Genomic DNA, 26824 nt, shown 5'->3' with positions numbered 1-26824 from the left:
ACCTACCCAGCAAAACTGAGCATAATCCTTCAGGGGAAAAAATGGATATTCAATGAAATAGAGGACTTTCACATATTCTTGATGAAAAGACCAGAGCTGAATAGAAAATTTGACTTTTAAATACAAGAGTCAAGAGAAGCATGAAAAGGTAAACAGGAAAGAGAAATCATAAGAGACTTGTTAAAGTTGAACTGTTTACATTCCTATATGGAGAGATGTTTCTATTTCATGAGACCTTTCTCAGTATTAGGGTAGTTGGAGAATATACATACACACACACACACACACACACACACACACATATACATATATTATATATATACACATATATACATATATATACACACACACACAAACACACATATATACACATATATGCATATATATGTACAAATATAAATGTACACACACACATATAGAAGGTGAACCGAAAACAAAGGGATGATATCTAAAAAATAAAATTAAGGGGTGAGAGAGGAATGGATGGGGAGAAAAAGAAAGGGAGAGATAGAATGGGGCAAATTATCTCACATAAAAGAAGCAAGAAAAAACTTTTACAATGGCGGTGAAGGGGGTAAAGTGAGAGGGAATGAGTGAACCTTACTCTCATTGGATTTGGCTTAAGGAGGGAATAACATACACACTCAATTGGTTATGAAACTCTCTCAGTAAGGGAGAGGAAAGTAGCAGGGAAAGGACAGAAGGGAGGGCAAATAGGAGGAGGGGGTAATCAGAAGCAAACACTTTTGAGGAGGAACAGGGTGAAAGGAGAGAATAGAATAAATGGGGGTGGGATACAGTGGACAGAAATATAGTTAGTCTTTCACAACATGACTATTATGGAAGTGTTTTGTATGACTACATATGTATAACCTATATTGAATTGTTTGCTTTCTCAATGAGGGTGGGTGTGGGGAGAAGAAGGGAGAGAATGTGGAATTCAAAGTTTTAAAAATGAATGTTAAAAATTGTTTTTACATGCAACTTGGAAATAAGATATACAGGCAATAGGGTATAGAAACTTATCTTGCCTTGTAGGAAAGTAGAAGGAAAGGGGATAAGATAAAATGGTGGGGGGGGGTGGCATTGATAGAATGGAGGGCAGATTGGGGGAAGGGGTAATCAGAATGCATGGCATCTTAGGGTGGGGGGAATGGAGAGATGAGAAAATTTGGATCTCTAAATCTTTGTAAGAGCAAGCAAAGTGGGATCTTTTGCTGTTTTTCTTTTGGGGTTCTTCTCAGCACTAAGCCAATCAAATACCTTTGACTGAATCTTGCCTTTGGTTGAATTGAGTCTTTGAATTAATGTAAAGGCAAGCAAAGTGGGACTTTTTGCTGTTTTTTTCTTTTGGAGTTCATCTCAGCACTAAGCCAATCAAGTGCCTTTGATTGGAAACTGTATATATTGCTTGGAGGAAGACTGTGTGTGAGAGAAAAGCAAAGTGAAGAGAGACACAGAGCTGAGACAGAGAAGCATGCATGAGCAGTGAGGGAACATGCTTGTGGGGAGGCCTAACACAAACAATGTTTGTGATGTTGGCAGTCTTGTCTGTTAATGTGTGTTAATTTCCCAGAAGTCCTGTCTGTTCATCTGTATTAATTTCTCAGACAGAAGTCCTATGTGTTGGTCTATGTTAATTTCTCAGACAGAAGTCCTGTCTGTTGGTCTGTGTTAATTTCTCAGACAGAAGTCCTGTCTGTTGGTCTGTGTTAATTTCTCAGACAGAAGTCCTGTCTGTTGGTCTGTGTTAATTTCTCAGACAGAAGCTCTCCCTGTTGGTCTTTATGAGTGAATTGATATGATGGTGCTGGTAATGTGTGTACATATTATTGTAGTCCTGCTAAGCTTTTTTTCCATAGAAACAGAAGTTGTAGGCAGGGGCCCTTGGAGCCTGCTGTCAGGGAGGAGGAAGAAGAGCTTGAAATGGAGCAGTCTCCATGAGCTGAGACAAGGAGCAGGAGTGGAGAGCTGCCTGTACGTGAACCCAGGCAAGAGCTGAGAGTGGTTGGCCCATGGAGAAGGAACCATGGGGTTTAGAAGTCAGCTTCCAGTCAAGATAAAAGAGGACTTTACTTGGACACTCTGTAATGACTGAGGAAATTTTAACTTACTGTGACCTAGGGGTAGATGGTGTTTGTGTTTTCTGCTACCCCTTAAGGATGATATGTTGTGCTAGGGAAGACCCTGGCCTGGGACCTCCTAATCATGTAAACAAGTATTTTGGGGAATGCTATTGGATGTGATGATGCTGTGTGGGTATTCTGAGAAGTGCTATAATATATACTGAATGATATGTTTTATTTAAGACTATGTGACCACCTTAGTATTAAGTTATTATGTTAAGTTGTTGTGAATGTTATGTTTTAGCTCCCTGAACAATGTTTAATTCTGAATAGAGAGTTCATTATACTATGCAATTAGACCCTGCAAATTAGCCACAGCAGCAATCCTCAGTTGTGCTGCTATTGGTTGGCTTTACAATTTTGGTGACAAGGATGGGATCACAAAATATAATGCCTCAATTTGTGCCAAGATCCACTGCTATTCAGATTGTAAGGCCAAGGATCATGGAGGGTTGGAACGTAAGGGCGAGCAAAGTGGGACTTTTTGCTGTTTTTTTTTTCTTTTGGAGTTCTAGTTCTTCTCAGAATTAAGGCAATTAAGTGCCTTTGATTGAATCAAGAGTCTTTGATAACCTACATAAGTCATAAGCAAGCCTAAGTCACATGGGTTTGAGTCACATGAGCCTGGGTCATGAGGGTTGTGATGCCCTCTGACCCTGAAGAAGTGTGTATATACTCTCAGGTTAGCATTTTGCTCTGTGACTCAGTCATGGGAAGAGTGTTCATGTGATTTGGCCAGATGAGACTCTGGGTACCTGTTAAGGAGCCCCCTGGCTTTGAAAAACCAGATGTTGGTGCTTCTCTCTCTGATAACTATGTATCTATTATTTTGTCAGACAGTTGGAAGCCCTGTCTATTGGTCTTTGCTATTTGTATTTTCTCTGCTTCTAATTTCTGCTTGTAATTTCTGTTTGTATTTTCTCTGAAGTTCAGGGTGCTGACTTTTCCCCTGAACTAAATGACATATACACACACACACACACACACACACACACACACACACACACATATGTATATATATATATGTATATATACATATGTGTGTGTGTGTATATATATATATATATATATATATATATATATATATATAGCATATGTGTATATATTTGATTAAAGTAAGATTGTTGACCCATTTTGAGTTGCTTTCCTTTAGAAAAGCAGATCAAAGAACGCGTGCTAGCGGACCTCCTGTGTGCTGGTGTTATTGATCCTGCACCCCCACAGCAGCTGCAAGTAACATTGTTGTTACAATCTTGTGGAAGTTAATGTTGAAAACTAAAAATAAATCAATAAAGAAAAAGAAAAAGAAACAACTACAAGCAAAGCCTAAAAGGGGGAAAAATGTGAACTGGACATAAGCTCAACAAAGATTGAATGAATTTAAAAATGATTTTAAACATCAACCAAGAGGAAATATTGGGGTGGGGTGAATGACAGCAATGCGAAAAAAATTTGAAAAGACAACTAGAAACTTGGTGAAAGATCCAGGAAATACACTGGAAAAAAGAGCACCTTAAAAACCAAAATTGGACTTCCGGAGGTGGAGCCAAGATGGCGGCTGGAAAGCAGGGACCAGCCTGAGCTCCCTGCCAAGCCCCTCCAAAAACCTATAAAAAATGGCTCTGAACCAATTCTAGAACGGCAGAACCCACAGAACAGCAGAGGGAAGCAGGGCTCCAGCCCAGGACAGCCTGGATGGTCTCTGGGTGAGGTCTATCCCACACGGAGCTGGGACCTGGGAACGGAGTGGAGTAAAGCCCAGCCTGAGCGACTTGGACCATCCAGACCAGAAGCGGGGCGGAGGGGGCCCTAGCGCCCTGATTCAGTGAGCTGCGGCAGTTACGAGACTTCTCAACCCACAAACACCAAAGACTGCTGAGAAGGTTAGTGGGAAAAGCTGCGGGAGTGGAAGGAGTTCACGGTTAGGCTTCCAGCCCCGGGGGCAGCGGAGGTGGGGCAGCTACGGTTGCTGCTGCTTCCGGCTCCAGGCCCACCTGGTGGGAGGAATTAAGTGGCGGATCAGAGCAGGGGTGCACAGCCTGCCAAAGATCTGAGCCCAGTTCAGGTTGGGGGTCCTTGGGGAAGGAGCAGTGCTGGTGCGGCAGAGCTGGCACCTCCCCCCGAAACATGGAACATAGAACTCTGTAGTCTACAAGCAGTCATACCCCACTGAAAAACTCAAAGGTCAAGTTAGTTGGCTGGGATTATGGCCAGGCAGGGAAAACCCACCGAGATTCAGTCTCAGACTCTGCATTCTTTCTTTGCTGACAAAGAAGACCAAAACATACAGACAGAAGAAATTAATAAAGTCAAAGAGCCTACAACAGAAACCTCCAAGAAAAACAGGAACTGGTCCCAGGCCATGGAAGAGCTCAAAAAAGATTTGGAAAAGCAAGTTAGAGAAGTAGAGGAAAAATTGGGAAGAGAAATGAGAAGGATGCGAGAAAACCATGAAAAACAAGTCAATGACTTGCTAAAGGAGACCCAAAAAAATACTGAAAAATACATTGAAGAAAACAACACCTTAAAAAACAGATTAACTCAAATGGCAAAAGAGCTCCAAAAAGCCAATGAGGAGAAGAATGCCTTGAAAGGCTGAATTAGCCAAATGGAAAAGGAGGTCCAAAAGACCACTGAAGAAAATACTACTTTAAAAATGAGATTGGAGCAAGTGGAAGCTAGTGACTTTATGAGAAACCAGGATATTATAAAACAGAACCAAAGGAATGAAAAAATGGAAGACAATGTGAAATATCTCCTTGGAAAAACCACTGACCTGGAAAATAGATCAGGAGAGATAATTTAAAAATTATTGGACTACCTGAAAGCCATGATCAAAAAAAGAGCCTAGATATCATCTTTCAAGAAATTATGAAGGAGAACTGCCCTGATATTCTAGAGCCACAGGGCCAAATAGAAATTGAAAGAATCCATCGATCGCCTCCTCAAATAGATCCCAAAAAGAAATCTCCTAGGAATATTGTTGCCAAATTCCAGAGCTCCCAGATCAAGGAGAAAATGCTGCAAGCAGCCAGAAAGAAACAATTTGAGTATTGTGGAAACCCAATCAGAATAACCCAGAATCTGGCAGCTTCCACATTAAGAGATCGAAGGGCTTGGAATGCGATATTCCGGAGGTCAATGGAGCTAGGATTAAAACCTAGAATCACCTACCCAGCAAAACTGAGTATCATGCTCCAAGGCAAAATATGGATTTTCAATAAAATAGAGGACTTTCAAGCTTTCTCAGTGAAAAGACCAGAACTGAATAGAAAATTTGACTTTCAAACATAAGAATCAAGAGAAGCATGAAAAGGTAATCAAGAAACAGAAATTGCAAGGGACTTACTAAAGTTGAACTGTTTTGTTTACATTCCTACATAGAAAGAGGACATGGATGATTCATGAGACCTCAGTATTAGTGTAGCTGAAGGGAATATGCATATATATATATATATATATGTATATATGTTTATGTATATATATATATAAGTGAATGTGTATGTATATATATATATCTATGTGTATATATATATGTGTGACACAGGGTGAGTTGAAGATGAAGGGAAGATATCTAAAAGAAATAAAATGAAATTAAGGGATGAGAGAGCATCATACTGAGAGAGGGAGATAGGGAGAGATAGAATGGGGTGGATTATCTCACATAAAGGTGGCAAGAGGAAGCAGTTCTGTGGGAGGAGGGGAGAGGGCAGGTGAGGGGGGAATGAGTGAACCTTGCTCTCATCAGATTTGGCCTGAGGAGGGAATACCATACATACTCAGTTGTGTATCTTACCCCACAGGAAAGAAGAGGGAGGAAGAAAAAAAAATAAAAGGGGGGGTGATGGAGGGGAGGGCAGATGGGGGTGAAGGTAATCAAAAACAAACACTTTGGAAAGGGGACAGGGTCAAGGGAGAAAATTCAATAAAGCGGGATGGGTTGGGAAGGAGCAAAATGTAGTTAGTCTTTCACAACATGAGTATTATGGAAGGGTTATACATAATGATACACATGTGGCCTATGTTGAATTGCTCGACTTCTTAGGGAGGGTGGGTGGGAAGGGAAGAGGGGAGAGAATTTGGAACTCAAATTTTTAAAATCAGATGTTCAAAAACAGACAAAAAAAAGTTTTTGCATGCAATTAAAAAATAAGATACACAGGCAATGGGGCGTAGAAATTTATCTTGCCCTACAAGAAAGGAAGGGAAAAGGAGATGAGAGGGGAGGGGGGTGATAGAGGGGAGGGCTGACTGGGGAACAGGGCAACCAGAATATACGCCATCTTGGAGTGGGGGGGGAGGGTAGAAATGGGGAGAAAATTTGTAATTCAAACTATTGTGAAAATCAATGCTGAAAACTACATATGTCAAATAAATAAATTTAAATTAAAAAAAAAAGAACCTAGATATCATCTTTCAAGAAATTATCAAGGAGAACTGCCCTGATATTCTAGAGCCACAGGGCAAAATAGAAATTGAAAGGATCCACCGATCGCCTCCTCAAATAGATCCCAAAAAGAAAACTCCTAGGAACACTGCTGCCAAATTCCAGAGCTCCCAGGTCAAGGAGAAAATACTGCAAGCAGCCAGAAAGAAACAATTTGAATATTGTGGAAAAAGAATCAGGATAACACAGGATCTGACAGCTTCCACATTAAGGGACTGAAGGGCTTGGAATATGATATTACGGAGGTCAATGGAGCTAGGATTAAAACCAAGAATCACCTACCCAGCAAAACTGAGTATCGTGCTCCAAGGCAAAATATGGATTTTCAATAAAATAGAGGACTTTCAAGCTTTCTCAGTGAAAAGACCAGAGCTGAATAGAAAATCTGACTTTCAAACACAAGAATCAAAAGAAGCATGAAAAGGTAAACAAGAAAGAGAAATCATAAGGGACTTACTAAAGTTGAACTGTTTTGTTTACATTCCTACATAGAAAGATGATGTGTATGATTCATGAGACCTCAATATCAAAGTAGATGAAAGGAATATGCATACATATATGGGTGTATACATGTATACATATGTATGTGTCTATGTATATATGTCTATGTAGGTATATATATGTATATATATATATATATATGTATATATATATATACACACACACACACACAAAGGGCACAGGGTGAGTTGAATATGAAGGGATGAAATCTAAAAAAATAAAATCAATTTAAGGGATGAGAGGAATATATTGAGAGAGGGAGAAAGGGAGAGATAGAATGGGTTAAATTATCTCACATAAAAGTTGGAAGAAAAAGTGGTTCTGTAGGAAGGGAAGAGGGGCCAGGTGAGGGGGAATGAGTAAATCTTGCTCTCATCGGATTTGACCTGAGGAGGGAATACCATACACACTCAATCGGGTATCTTACCCCACAGGAAAGAAGGAGGAAGAAGATAAAAATGGGGGGAATGATCAAAGGGAGGACAGACAGGGGGAGGAAGTAATCAAAAACAAACATTTTCGAAAAGGGACAGGGTCAAGGGAGAAAATAATCTTTCACAACATGAGTCTTGTGGAAGGGTTTTACATAATGATACGCATGTGGCCTATGTTGAATTGCTTGCCTTCTTTGGGAGGGTGGGTGGGGAGGGAAGAGGGGAGAGAATTTGGAACTCAAAGTTTTAAAAACAGATGTTCACAAACAATGATGACAAAAAAAGTTTTTGCATGTAACTAGGAAATAAGATACACAGGCAATGGGGCATAGAAATTTATCTTTCCCTACAAGAGAAGAAGGGAAAGGGGGATGGGAGGGGAGTGGGGTGACAGATGAGAGGGCTGACTGGGAAACAGGGCAACCAGAATATACGCCATCTTGGAGTGGGGGGAGGGTAGAAATGGGGGAAAAATTTGTAATTCAAACTTTTGTGAAAATCAATGCTGAAAATTAAATATATTAAATAAATTAAAAACAAATATTAAAAAAAAACAAAATTGGTCACATGGAAAAATAGGTACAAATCTTCACTAATTAAACTAACTCCTTAAAAAAACAGAATTGGTCAAACAGTAAAAAGAGGCACAAGAGCTCTGAGAATAACTTTTTTTATTTTTTCATTTTTTATATTTAATAATATTTTATTTTACAGGTAAAGATAATTTTTAACATTGATTTTTAAAAGTTTGGAATTTCAAATTCTCTCTATTCCTTCTCTGCTCCCTCTATCCCCCCTTCTGAGACAGTAAGCAGTTGGATATAGGTTATACATGTGCAATCATGCAAAATATGTTTTCATATTAGTCATATTGTAAAAAAAGTATACAGACCCAAAAAACAAAACAAAAGAAAAAAACATGCAAATAATGAAAAATAGCATGCTTTCATCTTCATTCAGACTCCATTAGTTCTTTCTCTGGCTGTGGATAGCACTATACATAGTGAGTCCCTTGGAACTGTATTGATCATTGTATTGCTGAAAATAGCTGTCATTCACAGTTGATCATCATACAATATTGTTCTTACTGTGTAAAATGTTCTCCTGATTCTGCTCACTCTACATTGCATCAGTTTGTGTAAGTCTTTCCAGGTTTTTCTGAAATCATCCTGCTCATCATTTCTTATAGCACAATAATATTCAAGTACAATCACCTACTACACCTTGTTCAGACATTCTCCAATTAATGGACATTCCCTTGAATATACAACTCTTTGCCAAGTCCAAAAGAGTTGCTACAAATATTTCTGTAGAAACAGGTCCTTTTATTTAAAAAAAAAAAGCTCTTTGGGATACTGACCTAGTAGTAGTATTGCTGGATCAGAGAGTATACCCAGTTTTACAGCCATTTGTGCATAACTCCAAATTGCTCTCCAAAATGGTTAGATGAATTCAAAACTCTACCAACAATGCATTATTGTCCCAATTTTCCAACATCCTCTGCAACATTTACCATTTTATTTTTCTGTCATATTAGACAATTTTATAGGTTTAAGGTGGCACCTCAGAGTTGTTTTAATTTACATTTCTCTACTCAATAATGATTTAGAGCACTTTTATGACTGTAAATAGCTTTTATTTCTTCATCCTAAAACTGATTGTTCATATGCTTTGACCATTTAGCAATTGGGGAATGAGTCATATTCTTATAAGTTTGACTCATTTCTTTACATATTTGAGAAATGAAGCCTTTATAGCAAATTCCTCCTCTAAAAATTGTTTTCTAGCTTTCTGCTTTCCTTCTAACCTTGGTTGCATTGGTTTTGTTTGTGCAAAATCTTTTTAATTTAACATAATCAAAATTAACCATTTCATATCTCATAATGTTCTTATCTCTTTTCATAAGTTCTTCCCTTCTCCATAGATCTCACAGGTAAACTATTTCTTGCTCATCTAATTTGTTTATCATATCACCCTTTATGTTTAAGCCGTGTACGCATTTTGGCATTGTCTTGGTATAGGGTGTAAGCTGTTGTTCTATACCTAGTTTCTGCCATACTATTTTCCAGTTTTCCCAAAAGTTTTTGTCAAATAGTGAGTTCCTGTCCCAAAAGCCTGGGTCTTTGGTTTTATCAGATACTAGATTACTATAGTCATTTAGTATTGTTTCTTGTGTGCCTAGTCTATCCCACTGATCCACCATTCTATTTCTTAACCAGTCTTTACCATATTGTTCCAATGATTACCATTTTAAAATATAGTTTAAGATGTGGTACAACTATATCACCTTCCTTCACATTTTTTCCATTAATTCCTTTGATATTCTTGACCTTTTCTTCTTTTGGATGAATTTTATTGTTTTTTTTTCTAGTTTTATAAAATAAGTTATTGGTAATTTGATTGTTATGGCACTAAATTAGGTAGAATTGATATTTTTTTTATATTGGCTCAGCCAACACATGAGCAGTTAATATTTTTCCAGTTGTTTAGACCTGACAATATTTGTTTGAAATGTGTCCCATAATTGTGTTTGAATAGTTCCTGGGTTCCTCCTGGCAGGTAGATTCCCAAGTATTTGATATTCTCTACAGTTATTTTAAGTGGGCTTTATCTTTCTTTCTCTTCTGCTGAACATTTTGGTAATATATATAGAAATGCTGATGATTTATGTGGGTTTATTTTATATTCTGGAACTTTGCTAAAGTTGTTATTTCATATGGGTTTTTTAGTGGCTTCTCAAGGATTCTCCAAGCATACCATCATATCATCTGCAAAGAGTGATAGCTTTGTTTCCTCATTGCCTATTCTAATTCTTTCTATTCCTTTTTTGTCTTTTATTGCTGTAACTAACGCTGCTAATTCAATATCGAATCATAGTAATGATAATGGGCATCCTTCCTTCAACTCTGATCTTATTGAGAAGGGTTCTAGCTTACCCCCATCGTAAATAATGTTTGCTGATGGTTTTAGACAGATACTGCTTATCATTGTAAGGAGAGCTCCATTTATTCCTATGCTCTCTAATGTTTTTAATAGGAAAAAGTAATTTTTTAAAAAAATTAAGATTTTTTATTTTTAGTTTACAACACTCAGTTCCACATGATTTTGAGTTCCAGGTTTTCTTACCCTCCCCTACCCCCTCCCTCCCCAAGATGGCATGGAATCCAATATATCTTCTACATATAACTTCACATTAAACTTATTTACACAATAGTCAAGCTGTAAAGAAGAGGTATGACCAATGGAATGAATCATGAGAAAAAAGAAACAAAAACAAAAAAGAAAAAAACAAAAGAAAAAAAAGGAGAGCAAATAGTTTGCCTCAATCCACTCAGACTCCACAGTTCTTTCTCTGGATGTAGATAGCTCTCTCCATCATGAGTTCTTTGGAGTTATATTTAAACCTTGTATGGCTGAGAAGAGCCAAGTCTATCAAGGTTAGTCATCACAGAATCAACATATCTGTGGTTCTGTATAATATTCTCCTGGTTCTGCTCTGCTCATTCAGCATTATATCATGTAGGTTTTTCCAGGTTATTATGAAGTCTGCATCTTCCCCATTTCTTATAGCACAATAGTATTCCATTACATTCATATACCACAACTTGTTCAGCCATTCCCCAATTGATGGGCATTCCCTTGATTTCCAATTGTTTGCTACCAGAAAAAGAGCCACTATAAATATTTTTGTACATATGGGTCCCTTTCCCATTTGTGTGATCTCTTTGGGATACAGCCCTACAAGTGATATTGCTGGGTCAAAGGGTAAGCACATTTTTATAGCCCTTTGGGCATAGTTCCAAAGTGCTCTCCAGACTGGCTGGATCAGTTTACAACTCCACCATCAATGTAACAGCATTCCAATTTTCCCACATCCTCTCCAGCATTTATCATTTTCCTGTTTTGTCATGTTAGCCAATCTAACAGGAGAAATGTGGTACTTAAGAGTTGTTGTGATTTGCATTTCTCTAATCAGTAGTGATTTAGAGCATTATTTCATATGCCTATAGATATCTTTAATTTCTTCCTCTGAAAACTGCCTGTTCATATCCTTTGACCATTTATCAATTGGGGAATGACTTGTATTCCTTTAAATTTGGCTCAGTTCCCTGTAAAAAGAATAATTTCTTAAAAATTAAAATGTAGCAAGTGTAAATTAATGACTCCATAAAACATCAAGAAATAATAAAATAGTAAAAAGAATGAAAAAAAGTATAAAATATGAAATATCTCGTTGGGAAAGTACAACTGGCTGGACAAGGAGGGATAATTTAATAATTATTGTACTACCAGAAAACTATGATCAAAGAAAGAGCCTGGATAATCATATTTCAAGAAATTATAAAGGAAAATTTCCCTTATATCCTAGAATCACAGGGTAAATCAGAGATTTAAAGATTAGGATAACAATCATGATCTCAGAAAAACCAAAAGCAAAAATAGAGCTATTTTAAATATATAAGCAGTGAAACTATATGTTGTGAAAAGATACCATGAAAATTAAGTAATATCAATGCTAAACATATATGCACTAAATAGCATAGCATCTAAATTCTTGAAGGAACAGTTAAGTGACATACAAGAGGAAACAGACATTAAACCATAAGAGTGAGGGACCTCAACTTTCCCCACTTACAGCTAGAATAAATCTAACATTAAAATAAATTACAAAGAGATTAAGGAGAATCTTTGAAAAGTTATATATGATAGACTACTGGAAAAAATAAATTGGAATGGAAAGGAGTATACCTTTTTCTCTGCTGTACCTGCATTTTATAAGAATTGACCATGTATTAGAGTATGAAAACATCACAAATGCAGAAAAGCAGAAACATTAAATGCACCCCTTTCAGACCATAATGCAATATAAATTACATTCAATAAAGGGCCATGGAAGCATAAATTAAAAATTAATTGGAAAATAAATAATCTAATTCCAAAGAATGAGAGGGTCAAAAAGCAAATCATAGAAACCATCAAAAATTTGATTCAAGAGGATGACAACAATGAGACAAAATATGAAAATACTGCATATGAATAACATCCCTTATGAATGTGAAATACAATAGATTTAATGGATTAGATCTAGTAGATAGTTCCTGAAAAACTATGAACAAAAGGTTGCAATAGTAGACAGGAGGCAATGACAAAAACATTCCAAAGAAAAAGAAGAGCAAAAAAGCAAAATGTTTGTCTGATGAGACTGTATAACTAGCTGAGGAAAATAGGAAAGTGAAAAGTAAAGGAGAAAAGGAAAAACATATCCAACTGAGTACAGAATCCCATGGAATAGCCAAAAGAGATAAGGTTTTCTTGAATAAGCAATGCAAAGAAATAGGAGAAAACAATAGACTGGGAAAGACAAAACATCTCTTCAAGAAAATTAGAGATATCAAGAGAACTTTTCATGGAAAAATGAGCATGATAAAAGAAAAAATGGGACTTAACAGAAGTAGGAGATATTAAAAGGTGGCAAGAGTATATATACAAAAGAACTATACAAGAAAGATCTTAACATCACTGATAACCAAGACAGTGTTATTACTAATCTAGAGCTAAGCATCCTGGAGAATGACATCAAGTGGGTCTTAGGAGGCATCTCTAACAAGATGAGTGGAAGTGATGGAATTCCAGCTGACCTCTTTAAAATCCTAAAAGATGATGCTGTTAAAGTGTTGTACTCAATATGCCAGCAAATTTGGAAAATTCAATGGTGCCCACTGGATTGGAAAAGATCAGTTTACATCCCAATCTTAAAGAAGAGCAATGCCAAGAATATTCAGATTCCTAAACAATTGCACTCATTTCACATGTCAGCTAAGTTATGCTTAAGATTCTGCAAGCTAGGTGTCAGCAATACGTGAACTGAGAATCACCAGAGGTTTTCAAAGAGGCAGAGGAACTAGAAACCATATTGCCAACATTCACTGGATTATGGAGAAAACAAAGGAGATCCATTAATACATCTACTTCTGTTTCACTGACTAAACTAAAACCTTTCACAAAAATAATGTGGCAGGTCCTCAAAGAGATGAGAGTACTAGATCATCTCATCTCCTGAGGAACCTGTACACAGGTCAAGAACCAATAGTTAGAACCAAACATGGAATAACTGATTGATTTAAGACTGGAAAAGAGTACAACAAGGCTGTATATTGTCCCCTTATTTATTTAACTTACATGCAGAGTATATAATGAGAAATGCCAGGCTGAATGAATCAAAACCTGGAATTATGGTTGTAGAGATACATCAACAATCTCATATGTGCAGAAAATACCAGTCTGATGCATTAAGGTGAAGAAGATTTAAATAGCTTCTTGATGAGGGTAAAAGAGGAGAGTGTAAAAATGGCTTGAAACTTAATATAAAAAAATTTTGGCAACTAGTCCCACCACTTCCTGGCAAACAGAATGAGAAGAAATGGAGGCAGTGTTAGATTTTATATTCTTAGGCTAAAACATCACTGGAAACAGAGAGTGAAGCCATGAAATTAAAAGATGCTTGTTCCTTGGAAGGAAAACCACAGAAATCTGGATAGCATACCAAAAAGTGAGAGATATCACCTTACTCACAGTAGTCTGTATGGTCAAAACTATTGTTTTTCCAGTGGTAACATATGGCTATGATAGTTGGACTATAAGGACAGCTAAGCACCACAGAATCATTGCTATTGAATTGTGATTTTGGAGGAGACTTTTGAGAGTTCCTTGGAGAGCTAAGAAATCAAATCAGTCATGACTTAAAGAATTTAATTCAGACGACTCATTGGAAGGACAAATACTGAAGCTTAAATACTTTGACCATATAAGAAGACAAAACTCAATAGAAAATTGATTTTGGGAAAGACTAAAGGCAAAGAGAGAAAGGGATAGCAGAAGATGAAATGGATGGTGCCATAGAAGCAACAAATATGGACAGACTTTGGGAGATAGTAGAGGATATAAGCACCTGATGTGGCAACATCCATGGAGACACAAAAAGTCAGACTGAACAACAGCAACAATGATCATCAAAACAATCTAATACTCACTAGGAAATAAAGTGGTGGATCAGTGGAATAGATTAGATATACAATACACAGTAGTAAATGACTAATAGTAATTTTGTTTTTTTTATAAAACCCAAAATCCAAGCTTTCATGGCAAGAAATCACCATTTGACAAAAATTGCCGGGAAAACTGGAAAGTGGTTTAGCAGAAAATAGACATACACCAACATCTCACATCATATACCAAAATAAGGTCAAAATCAATAAACATTTTGGACATAAAGGTAAATTAGTGGAGTATGGGAAAGTTTGCCCATCAAATCTATGTGTAAGGTAAGATTTCAAGAGATAGAATGGGTTAGGAAAGTAAAATGGATAATTTTTATTACATGAAACTAAAAACCAAAGCAATGTAATCAAAATAAGAAAGAAAACAAGAAAGTGGGAGTGGGAGGGTGGGGGTGGAAATTACAGCAAGTTTCTCTGATAAAGGCCTCATTTCTCAAAAATACACAGAATTGAGCCAAATTTATGAAAAATAAGATTCATTCTCCAATTGATGAATGATCAAGGGATATGAACAGGAAGTTTTCAGGAAAAAAAAAGTCATTTGAGAAATGCACCAAATCCCTAGAGATTGATTAGAGAAATGCAAATTAAAACAACTCTGAGATACCATCTCATACCTATAAGATTGGCTAACATAACAAAGAAAAGGAAAATAATAAGTTATAGCAGTAAGGCAAAATTCATGACCTCAGAGAGGACCATCAACATGCCTGAATGGTTCAGAATTGCGAAGTATATAGAATTCTCTAAGAAGGCAGAGGAAGTATAACATTTATTTAGACTCCAGAGGATCAGATTCAAGGACCAATGCCCCCAATTTGATGTCATAGCAATAATATTCCAAAACCAATACACCCACCTCACTATAGTAACAAGGAAACTATAACAAAATATTATAGCAAAGAACCAAACCACAGTGTAGCTTCCCCTCAATGCTGGGGCCTCCCTATAAAAAGATTACTCAGGAATCCTAACTCTCTGCTCAGCACTCTCCTGCAGCTCTGCTGACTCCAATTTCCTTGATCTCCACAACTCTCTCTTGTTTAGCGCTCTCCGCTCTGCACTCTAGGCTACTTCTGAATCCTACCTCTCTCAGCCCTGCTACTCCCAGTTTTGTTGTGTTGTTCCCAGTTCTGGGCTCTCTTTTTATCTAATTGACTAGAAAGTCATCTGATTGACTAGAACTCAGGTAACATACCATTGGATCTGCTCTTACCAACTCCCCTTAGGGTCCTGAAGGCTTCTCACCCCACATCAACTTAGCACCTAGTAAGTAGGGGTTTGGGGCCTACTTATGAACAAAGATATAATCAGGCCTTCCCACCTAGGCCTACTTGAGCCCTATTGAGTGGGTGGGGAAGATCTTTGATCAGATTAATACTACATAAGTCCTGGAGGAGAATTGTATTTATGGGGGGCGGGGTGGAGTATATTAATGTATTATTAGTAGAGTTGTGAACTAGTCCAATCATTCTGGAGAATAATTTCAAACTATGTCCAAAGGGCTTTAAAACTGTGCATATCCTTTTACCCAGCCACACCACTACTAGATCTTGGTCCCAAAGAAATAAAAAAGGGGGGAATGTTTTGTATGTACAGAAATATTTATAGCAACACTTTTGTAGTAGCAAAGAATTGGAAATTGAGGGAATGCCCATCAATTGGAAAAGGGTTAAATAAGTTTTGGTATATGATTGTAATGGAATGCTATTGTGCTTTAAGAAATGATGAGCAGCAGATAAATTACTCATTTCTAAAATATATAGAAAACTGATGCAATTTTATAAAAATACTAATCATTCCTTAATTGATAAATGGCCAAAGGATACGAACAGGTGGTTTTCAAATGAAAAAAATTAAAGCTATCTATAGTCATATGAAAAAATGCTCTAAATCACTATTAATTAGATAAACGCAAATTAAAACAACTCTGAGGTACCACATCATACCTATCAGAATTGCTAACATAGCAAAACAGGAAAATGATAAATGCTGGAGAAGATATGGGAAAATTGCAACACTGCAATTGGAGTTGTGAACTGCTCCAACCATTCCCGAGAGCTATTTGGAACAATGCCTGAAGGGCTATAAAACTGCACATACCCTATGATCCAGCAATACCACTACTAGGTTGGCATTGAAAAGAGATCATAAAAAAGGGGAAAGGACCCACATGGACAAAAATATTTATAGCAGCTCTTTAGGTGATAGCAAAAATTTGGAAATTGAGGGATGCCCATCAGTTGGGGAATGGCTGAACAACTTTTGGTATATGAATGGAATACTACTGTTTCATTAAAAAATGGTGAGTAGGTGAATTTTAGAAAACATTAGAAAGTCTTACATGAACTGATGCTGAGTGAAGTGAGCAGAACCGGGAGAACATTGTACATAGTGACAACATTGTGCAATGACAGACTTTGTTAAACCTGGCTCTTCTCAGCAGTGGAGTGATCTAGGACATTTCCAAGGACTCATGATGGAAGGTGCTGTCCACATCCAGGGAAAGAACTATGGACTCTGAATACAAATCAAAGCATATTATTTTCTCTTTTTTTTCTTTCTCATGATTTTTCCTTTTGCTCTGATTCTTCTTTCACAACATGACTAATGTGGAAATATGTTTAATATGATTGTACATGCATAGCCTATATCAATTTGCATGCTGTCTTGGGGAGGAGGAGAGGAGAGGGGGAAAATTTGGAACTCAAAATCTTATAAAAGTGAATATTGAAAACTAAAAATCCATCAATAAATCAATCAATCAATTAATTTTTAAAAAAGAAATGATGAGCAGGATGATTTCAGAAAAACCTAAAAAAAACTTACACAAACTGATACAAAGTGATATGAGCAGAACCAGGAAAATAGTGTATGTAATAACATCAATATTTTAACAATGATCAACTGTGAAAGACTTAGATACTCTGATGAATAAAATAATCCAAGACAATTCAAAAGGACCCATCATGAAAATGCTGTCCACCTCTAGATAGAGAATCGATGAACTCTAAGTGTAGATTGTAACATACTTTTTTCATTTTCCATTTTCTTTATATTTCTTGCTTTACATTTTTGTAAGATGGCTAACGTGGAAATATATTTTGCATGATTTTGCATGTATAATTGATGCCGTATTTCTTGCCTTCTCTATGGATGTGGCAGGGAAAGAGAAAGTTTGGAACTCAAAAATTAAAAAAAAAATTGTTAAAACAAAACAACTTTACTCTGTGCCAGACACTATGTTAAGCACTGGAAAGGCAAAAAAGGACAAAAAGCATAACTACTGCCTTCAAAGAGCTTATATTTTACTGGAGAAAACAACATGTAAACTATATACATACCAGATATAGCCTTCAAGCAGGATTCAGCTACTCTGGCTTATAGACTCTCAAAATTGGATTAAGACATCTCACTCTAGACCCATCCCAGTCCTTGAATCTTTGGAGGACCTCTAAAGGGGACTGGTATATTTTCTTCACTAGACTTCATTTTATAGTCATATCCCCCTGTTCCTTTGATTTTGAGACAGAAGTAATGAAAATATTTGTTTAGTTTTAATCAGAAGGTCAATCAAATTGTGATCCAGTCACAGTATCTTTCCATAATTGTATCTTTCCCTTGCTTGGTTAGGAATTTCTCTATCCATAGCTATGGAAGGTGTATGATTTGCTTCTCCCTTTTTTATTATTTGTTAATATCATGATCTTCAATATTCAGGTAAGATATCTATTTTGAATTTATTGTGGAAAATTATATAATATATTAACCTTAAATTTTTGAAGTTCTTTTTCAGTTTTCCAAATAGTTCTTACCAAATAGGCAGTTTTTCCCTAAGTAATTTATATTTACAGATTTATCAAACACTGAATTATGAATTTATTTATGATTCATCTTTTTTATTATATTCTACTGATGTACTCATCTATATTTAATGAGTACCAAATGGATTTGATTATTGCTGCCTTTAATGTAGAATGACATCTGAAAATTGTCTCTTCATTTTTATCTTTTGTAATTTCTCACTTAATATTCTAGGTCTTTTGTTATTCCAAATGAATTCTGTTTTTATTATATCTGTTCCGTAAAATATCCTCTATTATTTTCATTGGCAGAAGACCAAATATGTAAATTAAGTTTCATTATATCATCATCTTTGTTACATTGGCATAGCCCATCCATGAGCACTGAATATTCTCTATTCTAATTATTTTTTTCTTATGTCTTCAAGAATGTATTTCTCATAGAATCTTTATTGACATTGATTATGTTTTGGTAAATTAACTCTAAAATATTATATGTATTTTGTAGTTATTTTGAATGGTACTTACATTTGCCTTTATTATCTCCTGGATTTTATTATTAGAAATGTGGCTTATTTTTATACATTTATTTTGGAGGCTGTAACTTTCCTGAAGTTATTATCACAGTTAGGTTCATTGCTAGTTCCCTAAAACTTTCTAACTAAATCATCCTGTGATTGTGTTTTGTTTCATCTTCACCTATATTTACAAATTAATTTTTTTCATTTTCCTATTAATAGAATTTCCTATTAATAGAATTTCTACAACCATACAAAATAATTGAGGAGAAAGGGGATGTCTTTGACTCACTCTATTGGGAAAGCTTCTAATTTTCCTCCACTACATATAATACTAACTTTTATTTTTAGATAGATGAGTTTCATTTTAATTTAAAAAAAATCTTTATGCCTATAATTTGCAGGGAGTATTAGGACCTTGTCATCTTTTTTGTGCGTTGAGATAATCCTGATTTGATTATTATTTCATTGAATTATGACCTGTCATGATGTGTTTAATGTTACATTTTTCTGTAATTGCTCTGTTCCCCAATAAATGGCCTATATTTGTTAAATTATCAAGTCTTGTTGTGAAATAAGTGTGTTCTTTAGTGGCTATATTCAGAAGGTTGCATACATCATTTAGCCTTAAATTCTACAATAAGTCAAATTCAACATTTTCCTTTTTGATTATTTTTCTGTTAGATTTGTTTATCTCTGAGAGGGGAACATTAAAGTTTCCTGTTATACTTGTATTATCTATATCTTTTTGTAGTTTGGCTGATTATTCATGAATTTGATGCTATGTATTTTAGAACATACAAATTTTATATTTATGTTGATTCAATAATATCTAATGATTTCTTTAAGCATAATGAATTTCCTTGTTTATTTGTTTATAGTGTGAATTTTTATTTTTGTCTTATCTGAAAGCATGACTGCAACTCCTGCCTTTTTAAAAAATTTACCTGTTGCACAGGTTGTACATTCATGATTTGTAGGATCTAGGCCATGGTGTCTCAGATGTGCTTCTTTAGTATCTTATTTTATGTTTCCTTAAATTCTGCCTTCATCTTTATCTCTCCTGCTTTTGTACTAAAACAAAAAAAAAATCACAAAAAAGTCACTCTTTTTAACTCCATAGGTCAAGTTTTTCTATTTAAAAAAATCTCTAGAGATGGGAAGATTTATTTCATCATTTGTGATTTTCTCATATTTATTTACATTTCCTATGTTTCTGTTGTGTAGTATTTGCAAGTTCAATATCCTGCTGACATCTCTTTTGTTTTGTTTCTCTATTGCGGTAATGTCTGTCATGCCTTCCTTTTGTTGAATATTTATTATTTGTTTGTTTTCCATTGGCAATTTGGTTCAGGTTTGTAAGGGATGTCATTTTGGCTTACATCTTGCACTCCTTTGCTTTTAGGAATATATTACTGTTCCCTTCTGCTGCTTTTCAGGGAATACAAATGAATGTATTATTAAATTCCCTTTTTTATTAGAAGAAATTGTTAAATTGAACCACCTTGTATCTTTCAGTTTGAAGTGTAGGCTTTTGTTTCATTTCCTAAAGGCAATTTGTGGATTGTTTTTATTAGTATTTTGTTTGCTGTATTCAGAAGTTTTGAACAATTTTCTTATGTTATTTTCTGTACTGTTGCATTCAGCTTTTTCTTTGCTTGTTTTTTTTTTTTGTTGTTGTTTTGTTTTTGTCATGTTCTCCTGGGAGATCTATGATCTTTAAATTTCTTTGTTCTTTTTATTATACGTAGAGATAATGTGTTCTTTTACACTGTTGACTTTTTCTTTTTTCTCCAGATTTCCTTCATTGTTGTGTATTTCTATTCTAAATCTGTTGTTTTTTTCTTTCATTTCTTTAGAGAAACAAATTTTCTACCTGATAATTATTTCTTCTGTGCAAGTGTTGCAGCAATTTAGCTACCAGCTGCTGTGGGGGTGAAAGACCAACACAAGCCCAACAACAAGAATGCTGCCAACACGGGTTCTTTTAATCTGCTTTACTAAGGAAAGCAACATTAAGGGGTTAACAATCTTAATTGAATCCAACATACAAATACCATTCACTTAGTTCAGGGGTAAAAGCCAGCACCCTGAACTTCAGAGCAAATACAAATTACAAACATACATTATAAACAGACCAAATATGATTCATAGTTATCAAGAAACCATCAACATCTGGGTGAGAAGGGAGGCTCTTGGAGCAGCTGCCCAGAGTCCCCTGCCTCCAGGAGCAAATGCCTCAAGCAAATAGCTCTGTTCTCTCTTTTTATACAGTCTTAGGACATCATCTAACATCATCTGAGCAACCAGAACTTAAGCTCCTTCTATTGGCTCTGGTCTTAGCAACTCCCCTTAGGACCCTGAAGACTTCATGCCCACATAGGCTTAGCACCTAGTAGATAGGGGTTTGGGCCTAGGGCTTTGCTCCTAGTAAGGCTCAGTCAAAGACACTTAACTAATTTATCATTCTAAATCAGTAGAAAAGTCCCAACTTATTTGATATTACAGCAAGGTGTAGATTCTGATATTTTTTTCCTTCTACATTGTTCTTTTATAATTTTCATTTCTCTTTTGAACTAGAGTATCTTATTGTTGTTCCATATCCTCTTAGGAATCCATGGGATTCTGTATTTCATTGAATTAGCTCAATTTCCATTGACTAGTAGTATATATTTAGAGAATTTTATAATTTTTTTTGCAGTGCTAATACTCATCTTTGTTTTAGGATCTTTTCGTTTTACTTATCTGCTTGTACTTTAAAATTTAAATTGAATATTCCTATTGAAATCTATGGTTGTTTTATCTCTTTTTTTCATTATATTCCCTAGTCATTGATGTTATGATTCCTTTCTCTTTGATGATAGGTATAAAACTTAGGAGTGGACTAAAAAGCTACCTCAGATTTCTCCTATGTTGGAGGCTTACTTTTCACTGACCTCAGTCCCTGTCTTAAGTAACACCTGGGGGTGAGTTAGCAGGAATGGCCCCCAGCTGGACTTTAGTTCCCTTTCCTTCAGACCTAGCATTCTCACAATCCTTGCCTCCATTCTGTTCTCCTGTCTTATTCTTTCCTTCTCTGGTTGGGCTGAATCAGTTGCTGGCTCTTTTTTTTTTTAAAGTAGGTTTGGGAAAGATCAGAGTAGGTATTCTGAGTAGAGTCTGCAGCTTTGGAGTGCCCTAGTTTAAAGGTTGCCCCAGGCAGAAGGAAACCCAATTTTCTCCAGTAACACCGCCTCACCCCTCTGCCTCCCCATGGCTTGGCAGAGTCCATGTTTGTTGTTTATTAAAGCAGGTATGGATAGATAGGGGGAAGAATGTTCTCACAGTCTGTAGCAGAAGAATAATCCCTATATGTGTCCCAAATACAAACCTGTGGGTCAGTTTATGTGCTCTGCCCTAGGGTAGAGGTTGGTGGGAGAGGGATATTGAGTAAGAGCCTCAGGGCAGCAGTGTTTATTTATATGCCAGTTAAAAAGCCAGTTTTCTGACTTTCTTTTCCTATAGATTCAACTGCAATTGCTTTACCTCTGGTGCATAATTTCCCTTTGGAGGATTTTTGAGATTTAGTAGAGACTGAAGAAAATGTGCGCTCTGTCATCTAGTTGGTCCTGTGACCTGATATCTCCAGAAGCCACTTATGATATTTGTCCCATTCAAGTCCTCTCCCAGAGAGCTAGATTTCCTTCTCCAGAATTAGTGGAACATATTTTTTGCTCATTTAACCCTTAAATCCTTAGGCATAGCTATCCTGAATTAAAAGTTTTGAAGGAAAATTGGCTTTGGGAGGGGGTGGGCTCCTATCTGACAAAACAATGGCCACCCAGCACTTCCATTCAACAAAACATAATGTGTTTGTTATGGTGTGAATAAAGGAATCCCCAGAGAGCCATTTATTTTTATCCCCTGGAAGTGCAAACTAAATAAATGCACCTTACAAAGAAGGTGCAACAATAAAAGAGAAAGAGAGACAGACAGACAGAGAGATAGAGACAGCTAAGGGAAAAAGAAGAAAAAATCTAAATGCAAAGAATACTATGATTTGGGGATATTAAGGTCAACTGCTGAGGTGAGTAGAGCACAATTACATTCTTGTAGAGTCTTTGAGTCATTGTTCTCACATTTACCAGCTTTTCTCTTTTTTACTTCGTGTTTTTAAAGAAAACAGAAATACCTCACATCACAAATCGTTTGATGAAAAATTTAGACGGGTTCCCATCATTACTGAACTGAGTAAGTTTTTGGTGGGGTGGGGGGGTTCAAGGGGAGGTGGTATTCACATAGCTAATGGGAACAAGGATTATATTATATCATTGAGTCCAGGATTCTATTTGTAATTTACAGACAAAGAACCATAACCTATATAGAAAACATTCATGGTCTCTCTAGAAGCTGTGAATGTGAAAGGAGGCAGTGGGGCAAAGTGAGCTTTTAGAACTTTGGTGACATTATCTAGGAAAAGCCCATTATAAATCTGATGTTGTGAGATAAGGTCAACATCTGCATGGTATGGCTTTTCCTGCTTCAAGTAAAAAGAACTTTTTATCTTTCTGTACATAGGGACTTTATAATAGAGCAGACCCCAGTTGCTGGAAAAAGTCACCATTTATGGAAAGAAGTTTAGGAGTGCTTCAAAGGAGCCTCATTCCCTACAAAAGCCCTTCTAACCTAAGTCCTCCAGGACCTGAAATTCTGCTATTCAAGATTCGTGTCTTTGGTTGAATTGTTGGTCTATACTTATTGAGGTTCTCTTAGTAAAATTCAATACTTCTGAGATGAATGATGCTGTTTCTTGAATGTATTCTATGATAGGAGTCCTAGGCAATCTAAAAATACTGGGAGCTTGATGGAGGTTGGGGTGGAGTTTAAAGATGAGGTAATATTATTGGAGAGAAAAGGAAATGAGAGAAAAAAGACAAGAAGAGGGATGTGGGAATTTGGAAAACAAACCACTGCTTCACAATTTTACCCAGGATCAGGCCTGGGAATATAATTGGAATCAAACCCATAACCTAAATCCATGGGGTCACAATGCCATTTTCTGGTATAACAGTAAGAAAATAGTATACATAAAGTGCTTTGCAAACTTTAAAGTGCCATATAAATGTTAATAATTGTTATTATTATTAAGATCTTTAATGGGTAGGGCTTTGAAGCTATTCTGGGCAGTCCTAGAAATTAATGAGGAGGACTTAGCCAGTGATTCTGTAATACCAACCCCAAGTGCATCTGAATCATGATGGCATTCCCTTTAAGTCCTGGGAGTCTGGGCTATTCTAATCCTAGATAGAGTTCAGAAGCTTATTATCTGTTACTATTCATTCTCCTCACATAAACCCCTTAATCACAGAAGCACTTTCTTGCTGTTCACTGCTGGAGTTCTTAATTTTTCCTTTATTCTTATTTCCATTTGTGTCATGACCTATTCCTCAGGTAGATACGAACTAAAGAAGCTAATTGGGAGCATATTGTAAGGTGGACTGATTGAGAGACCAAAGGAAGAGAGCATCCTTTCATGATTCAGTTTTCAGAAGTGCCTAAAATGCCTAGTGCAAATGAGAGACCTTTTGACAGCAGGCCATGCTTGTCAAATTACTCCAACTTGAGAGGACTATCTCTCTCTCAGCTGCTTTATAATTGGTCCAGTGCTCGAAACATAGACTGTTGTTTTCTAAGCCTGATTTCAGGCATGAGAGTATGGAATGAAGTGTGGTTCATAGCTAAACAGCCAGGGGCATTGAGGGCGCTAGACTGGAAACCTTTTGGTGCTTCAGAGTCCAGAAACATTAACATACAAGAAAGTTTGTGTGTTGCATATAAGTTTATAAATGTGCATGCATATACTTATGTAAATATGAATAAAATACACATGTGTTTACATATAAATATATGTGAGTGTTGTTATTCAGTTGTTTCAGTCATGTCTGACTCTTTGTAACTTCATTTGGTGTTTTCTTGGCAAAGACACTGGAGTAGTTTACCATTTCCTTCTCTAGCTCATTTTACAGATGAGGAAACTGAGGCAAACAAGGTTAAGTGACTTGCCTAGGGTCAAACAACTAAGTAAGTGTCTGCGGCTAGATTTGAACTCAGGAAGATGAGTCTTCCTGACTCCAAACCCAGCACACAATCACTGCACCACCAAGCTACCCCCATATATGTGTGAGTGTGCATACACACACACACACACACACACACACACACACACACACACACATACACATACATTTATACAAACAAAAGGGATTAAGGGATGTAGATTGCATTTAGAAGGATGACGTAGACATTGGTGCTCCTGAGTCAATTCTTCTCTTCCTAAGCTTAGCCTCCTCTCATGTTCTTTTTGTCTACTTGCCTTGCAGAATATTCTTCCAACGTTCATTTTATTGAGCAACTTGGTGGAATACATACTGGTCTCTCAGAAAACAGCCTGCTCCTCAGTACCTCCTTCTCTACAGGTGCTGTCTTTTCAGATAAATGTTTGGATTCCCTTTTGGCCACGGTAAGTGTGACATTGAAGGTTACATTGGAAACCCTTTAGAGCTTGGGAGTTAGGTGATCAGGGAATTATAAAGCAATCGTGAAAGTAAACATGAAAGTAAAGCACTGGTAAAGTTACCAAAGTATATTCATATACTTTGCCCCTTTAGATTCTTATATCAACCCTATGGGGTTGGGATAGAGAAGGTATATCCATTGCATAGACAAGAAAACAGAGGCACGCAAAAGCCTAGTGGTTTGCCATAATACTACATTATACCACAGAATCATTTTTTAAATGTTACCTTAAAGGCTATAGTTAGAAAACTATACAACTGTCATGGAGCTGGGAGTCAATGTTATATAATGGATCTGGTCTTGAAGTCAGGAAGACTTGATATTAAGTCCCTCTTATCAATTGGCTATGTGATCAAATCCTCGTCATTCAGTCTCTTAATGGGTTGGTCTGGCAACTTTCTAAGTTTTTGAGTTGCAGAGAAACTGTTGATCTTCATTGGCAAAGGAGGTTCTTTGAAAGTAGCTCCTTAAATTGATGAAACCATTGGTCCTTTTCAAAAACATGTAGAATAAATAACAATGTTGAAGGAAAGTTATAGTCATTAGAACTTTTTCTAAAGACCTTAGAAATCATAGGATCAGGGGATTGGGTGCTAGGAAGGCACTTAGAGATTATTTATTCCAACATATTCTTTATAAAGCTGAGAATGACTGAAGCCCAAGATGGTGACAAGAGAGGTAACCAGATAATGGAAAAAGCTAAGTCCAAACTCCTCATTCTTTAAGTGAGGAATCCAGCATTGTAATGTGATTTGTTCTAGGTCGTGTAGATAAGAAGTAGCAGATTCAGTACTGGATCTGGTCTTTTGGCACCAAATCAATTGTCCTTTCCTCTATAAGGTGAGGCCTAGGACTTGGCAAAAGTCACACAGCTATTAGATGACAGAACTCGGAAGAGGACTCATGTCTCTCACTTGAAAATTTCAAGCTCCTTTGATTAAACCATGCCACTTGTGTATTCTAACCCTTGAAGATGGCAAAACACAACACAGTTCAACCCAACACAATCTTAGACTGTCACTTCTGCCTTTCTCTCTTTTCCTTATAAAAGCTCCTCAAATCATAGCTATTAAATACTTTTCAAGGGCTTGTTGATTTCTTGATGGTCAAACCTTGCAAGAACAAAACTTAGTTCATAGTAGACATGATACTGTAAAGGAAAAGCAAAAGGATTTAGTGTCAAAAGACCAGGGTCCAACATTGGAATGGCTATTTCCTACCTAAATGATCTTGAATCATTCACATGCCATCTCTGGGCCTTGATTTCCTCATCTGCAGTATGAGAAGTTTGAACTACATTGTGCTTAAATCCCCTTCTAGCTGTAAATCCTATAAACCAACATACGACTTTAAGGGTAATTGTTTATCATTGTTGAGTCATT

At 36.4% G+C, this 26824-nt stretch overlaps 1 protein-coding gene across 1 annotated transcript in view; it reads left to right on the top strand.

The window, feature by feature from the left end:
* Positions 1-26824, top strand: part of KCNU1 (potassium calcium-activated channel subfamily U member 1) — a gene marked incomplete at its 5' end in the record, with an annotated part of 434479 nt that overhangs the window by 309668 nt on the left and 97987 nt on the right. The window contains 2 exon segments of the mRNA XM_036750000.1: positions 23053-23117; positions 25247-25386. Of these exon segments, the coding sequence (XP_036605895.1) occupies positions 23053-23117; positions 25247-25386 (205 nt within the window).

This window comes from Trichosurus vulpecula, chromosome 3 (assembly GCF_011100635.1).
Source record: "Trichosurus vulpecula isolate mTriVul1 chromosome 3, mTriVul1.pri, whole genome shotgun sequence".
In the NCBI taxonomy this organism is placed as follows: Eukaryota; Metazoa; Chordata; class Mammalia; order Diprotodontia; family Phalangeridae; genus Trichosurus; species Trichosurus vulpecula.
This window is presented reverse-complemented; position numbering and strand designations above follow the sequence as displayed.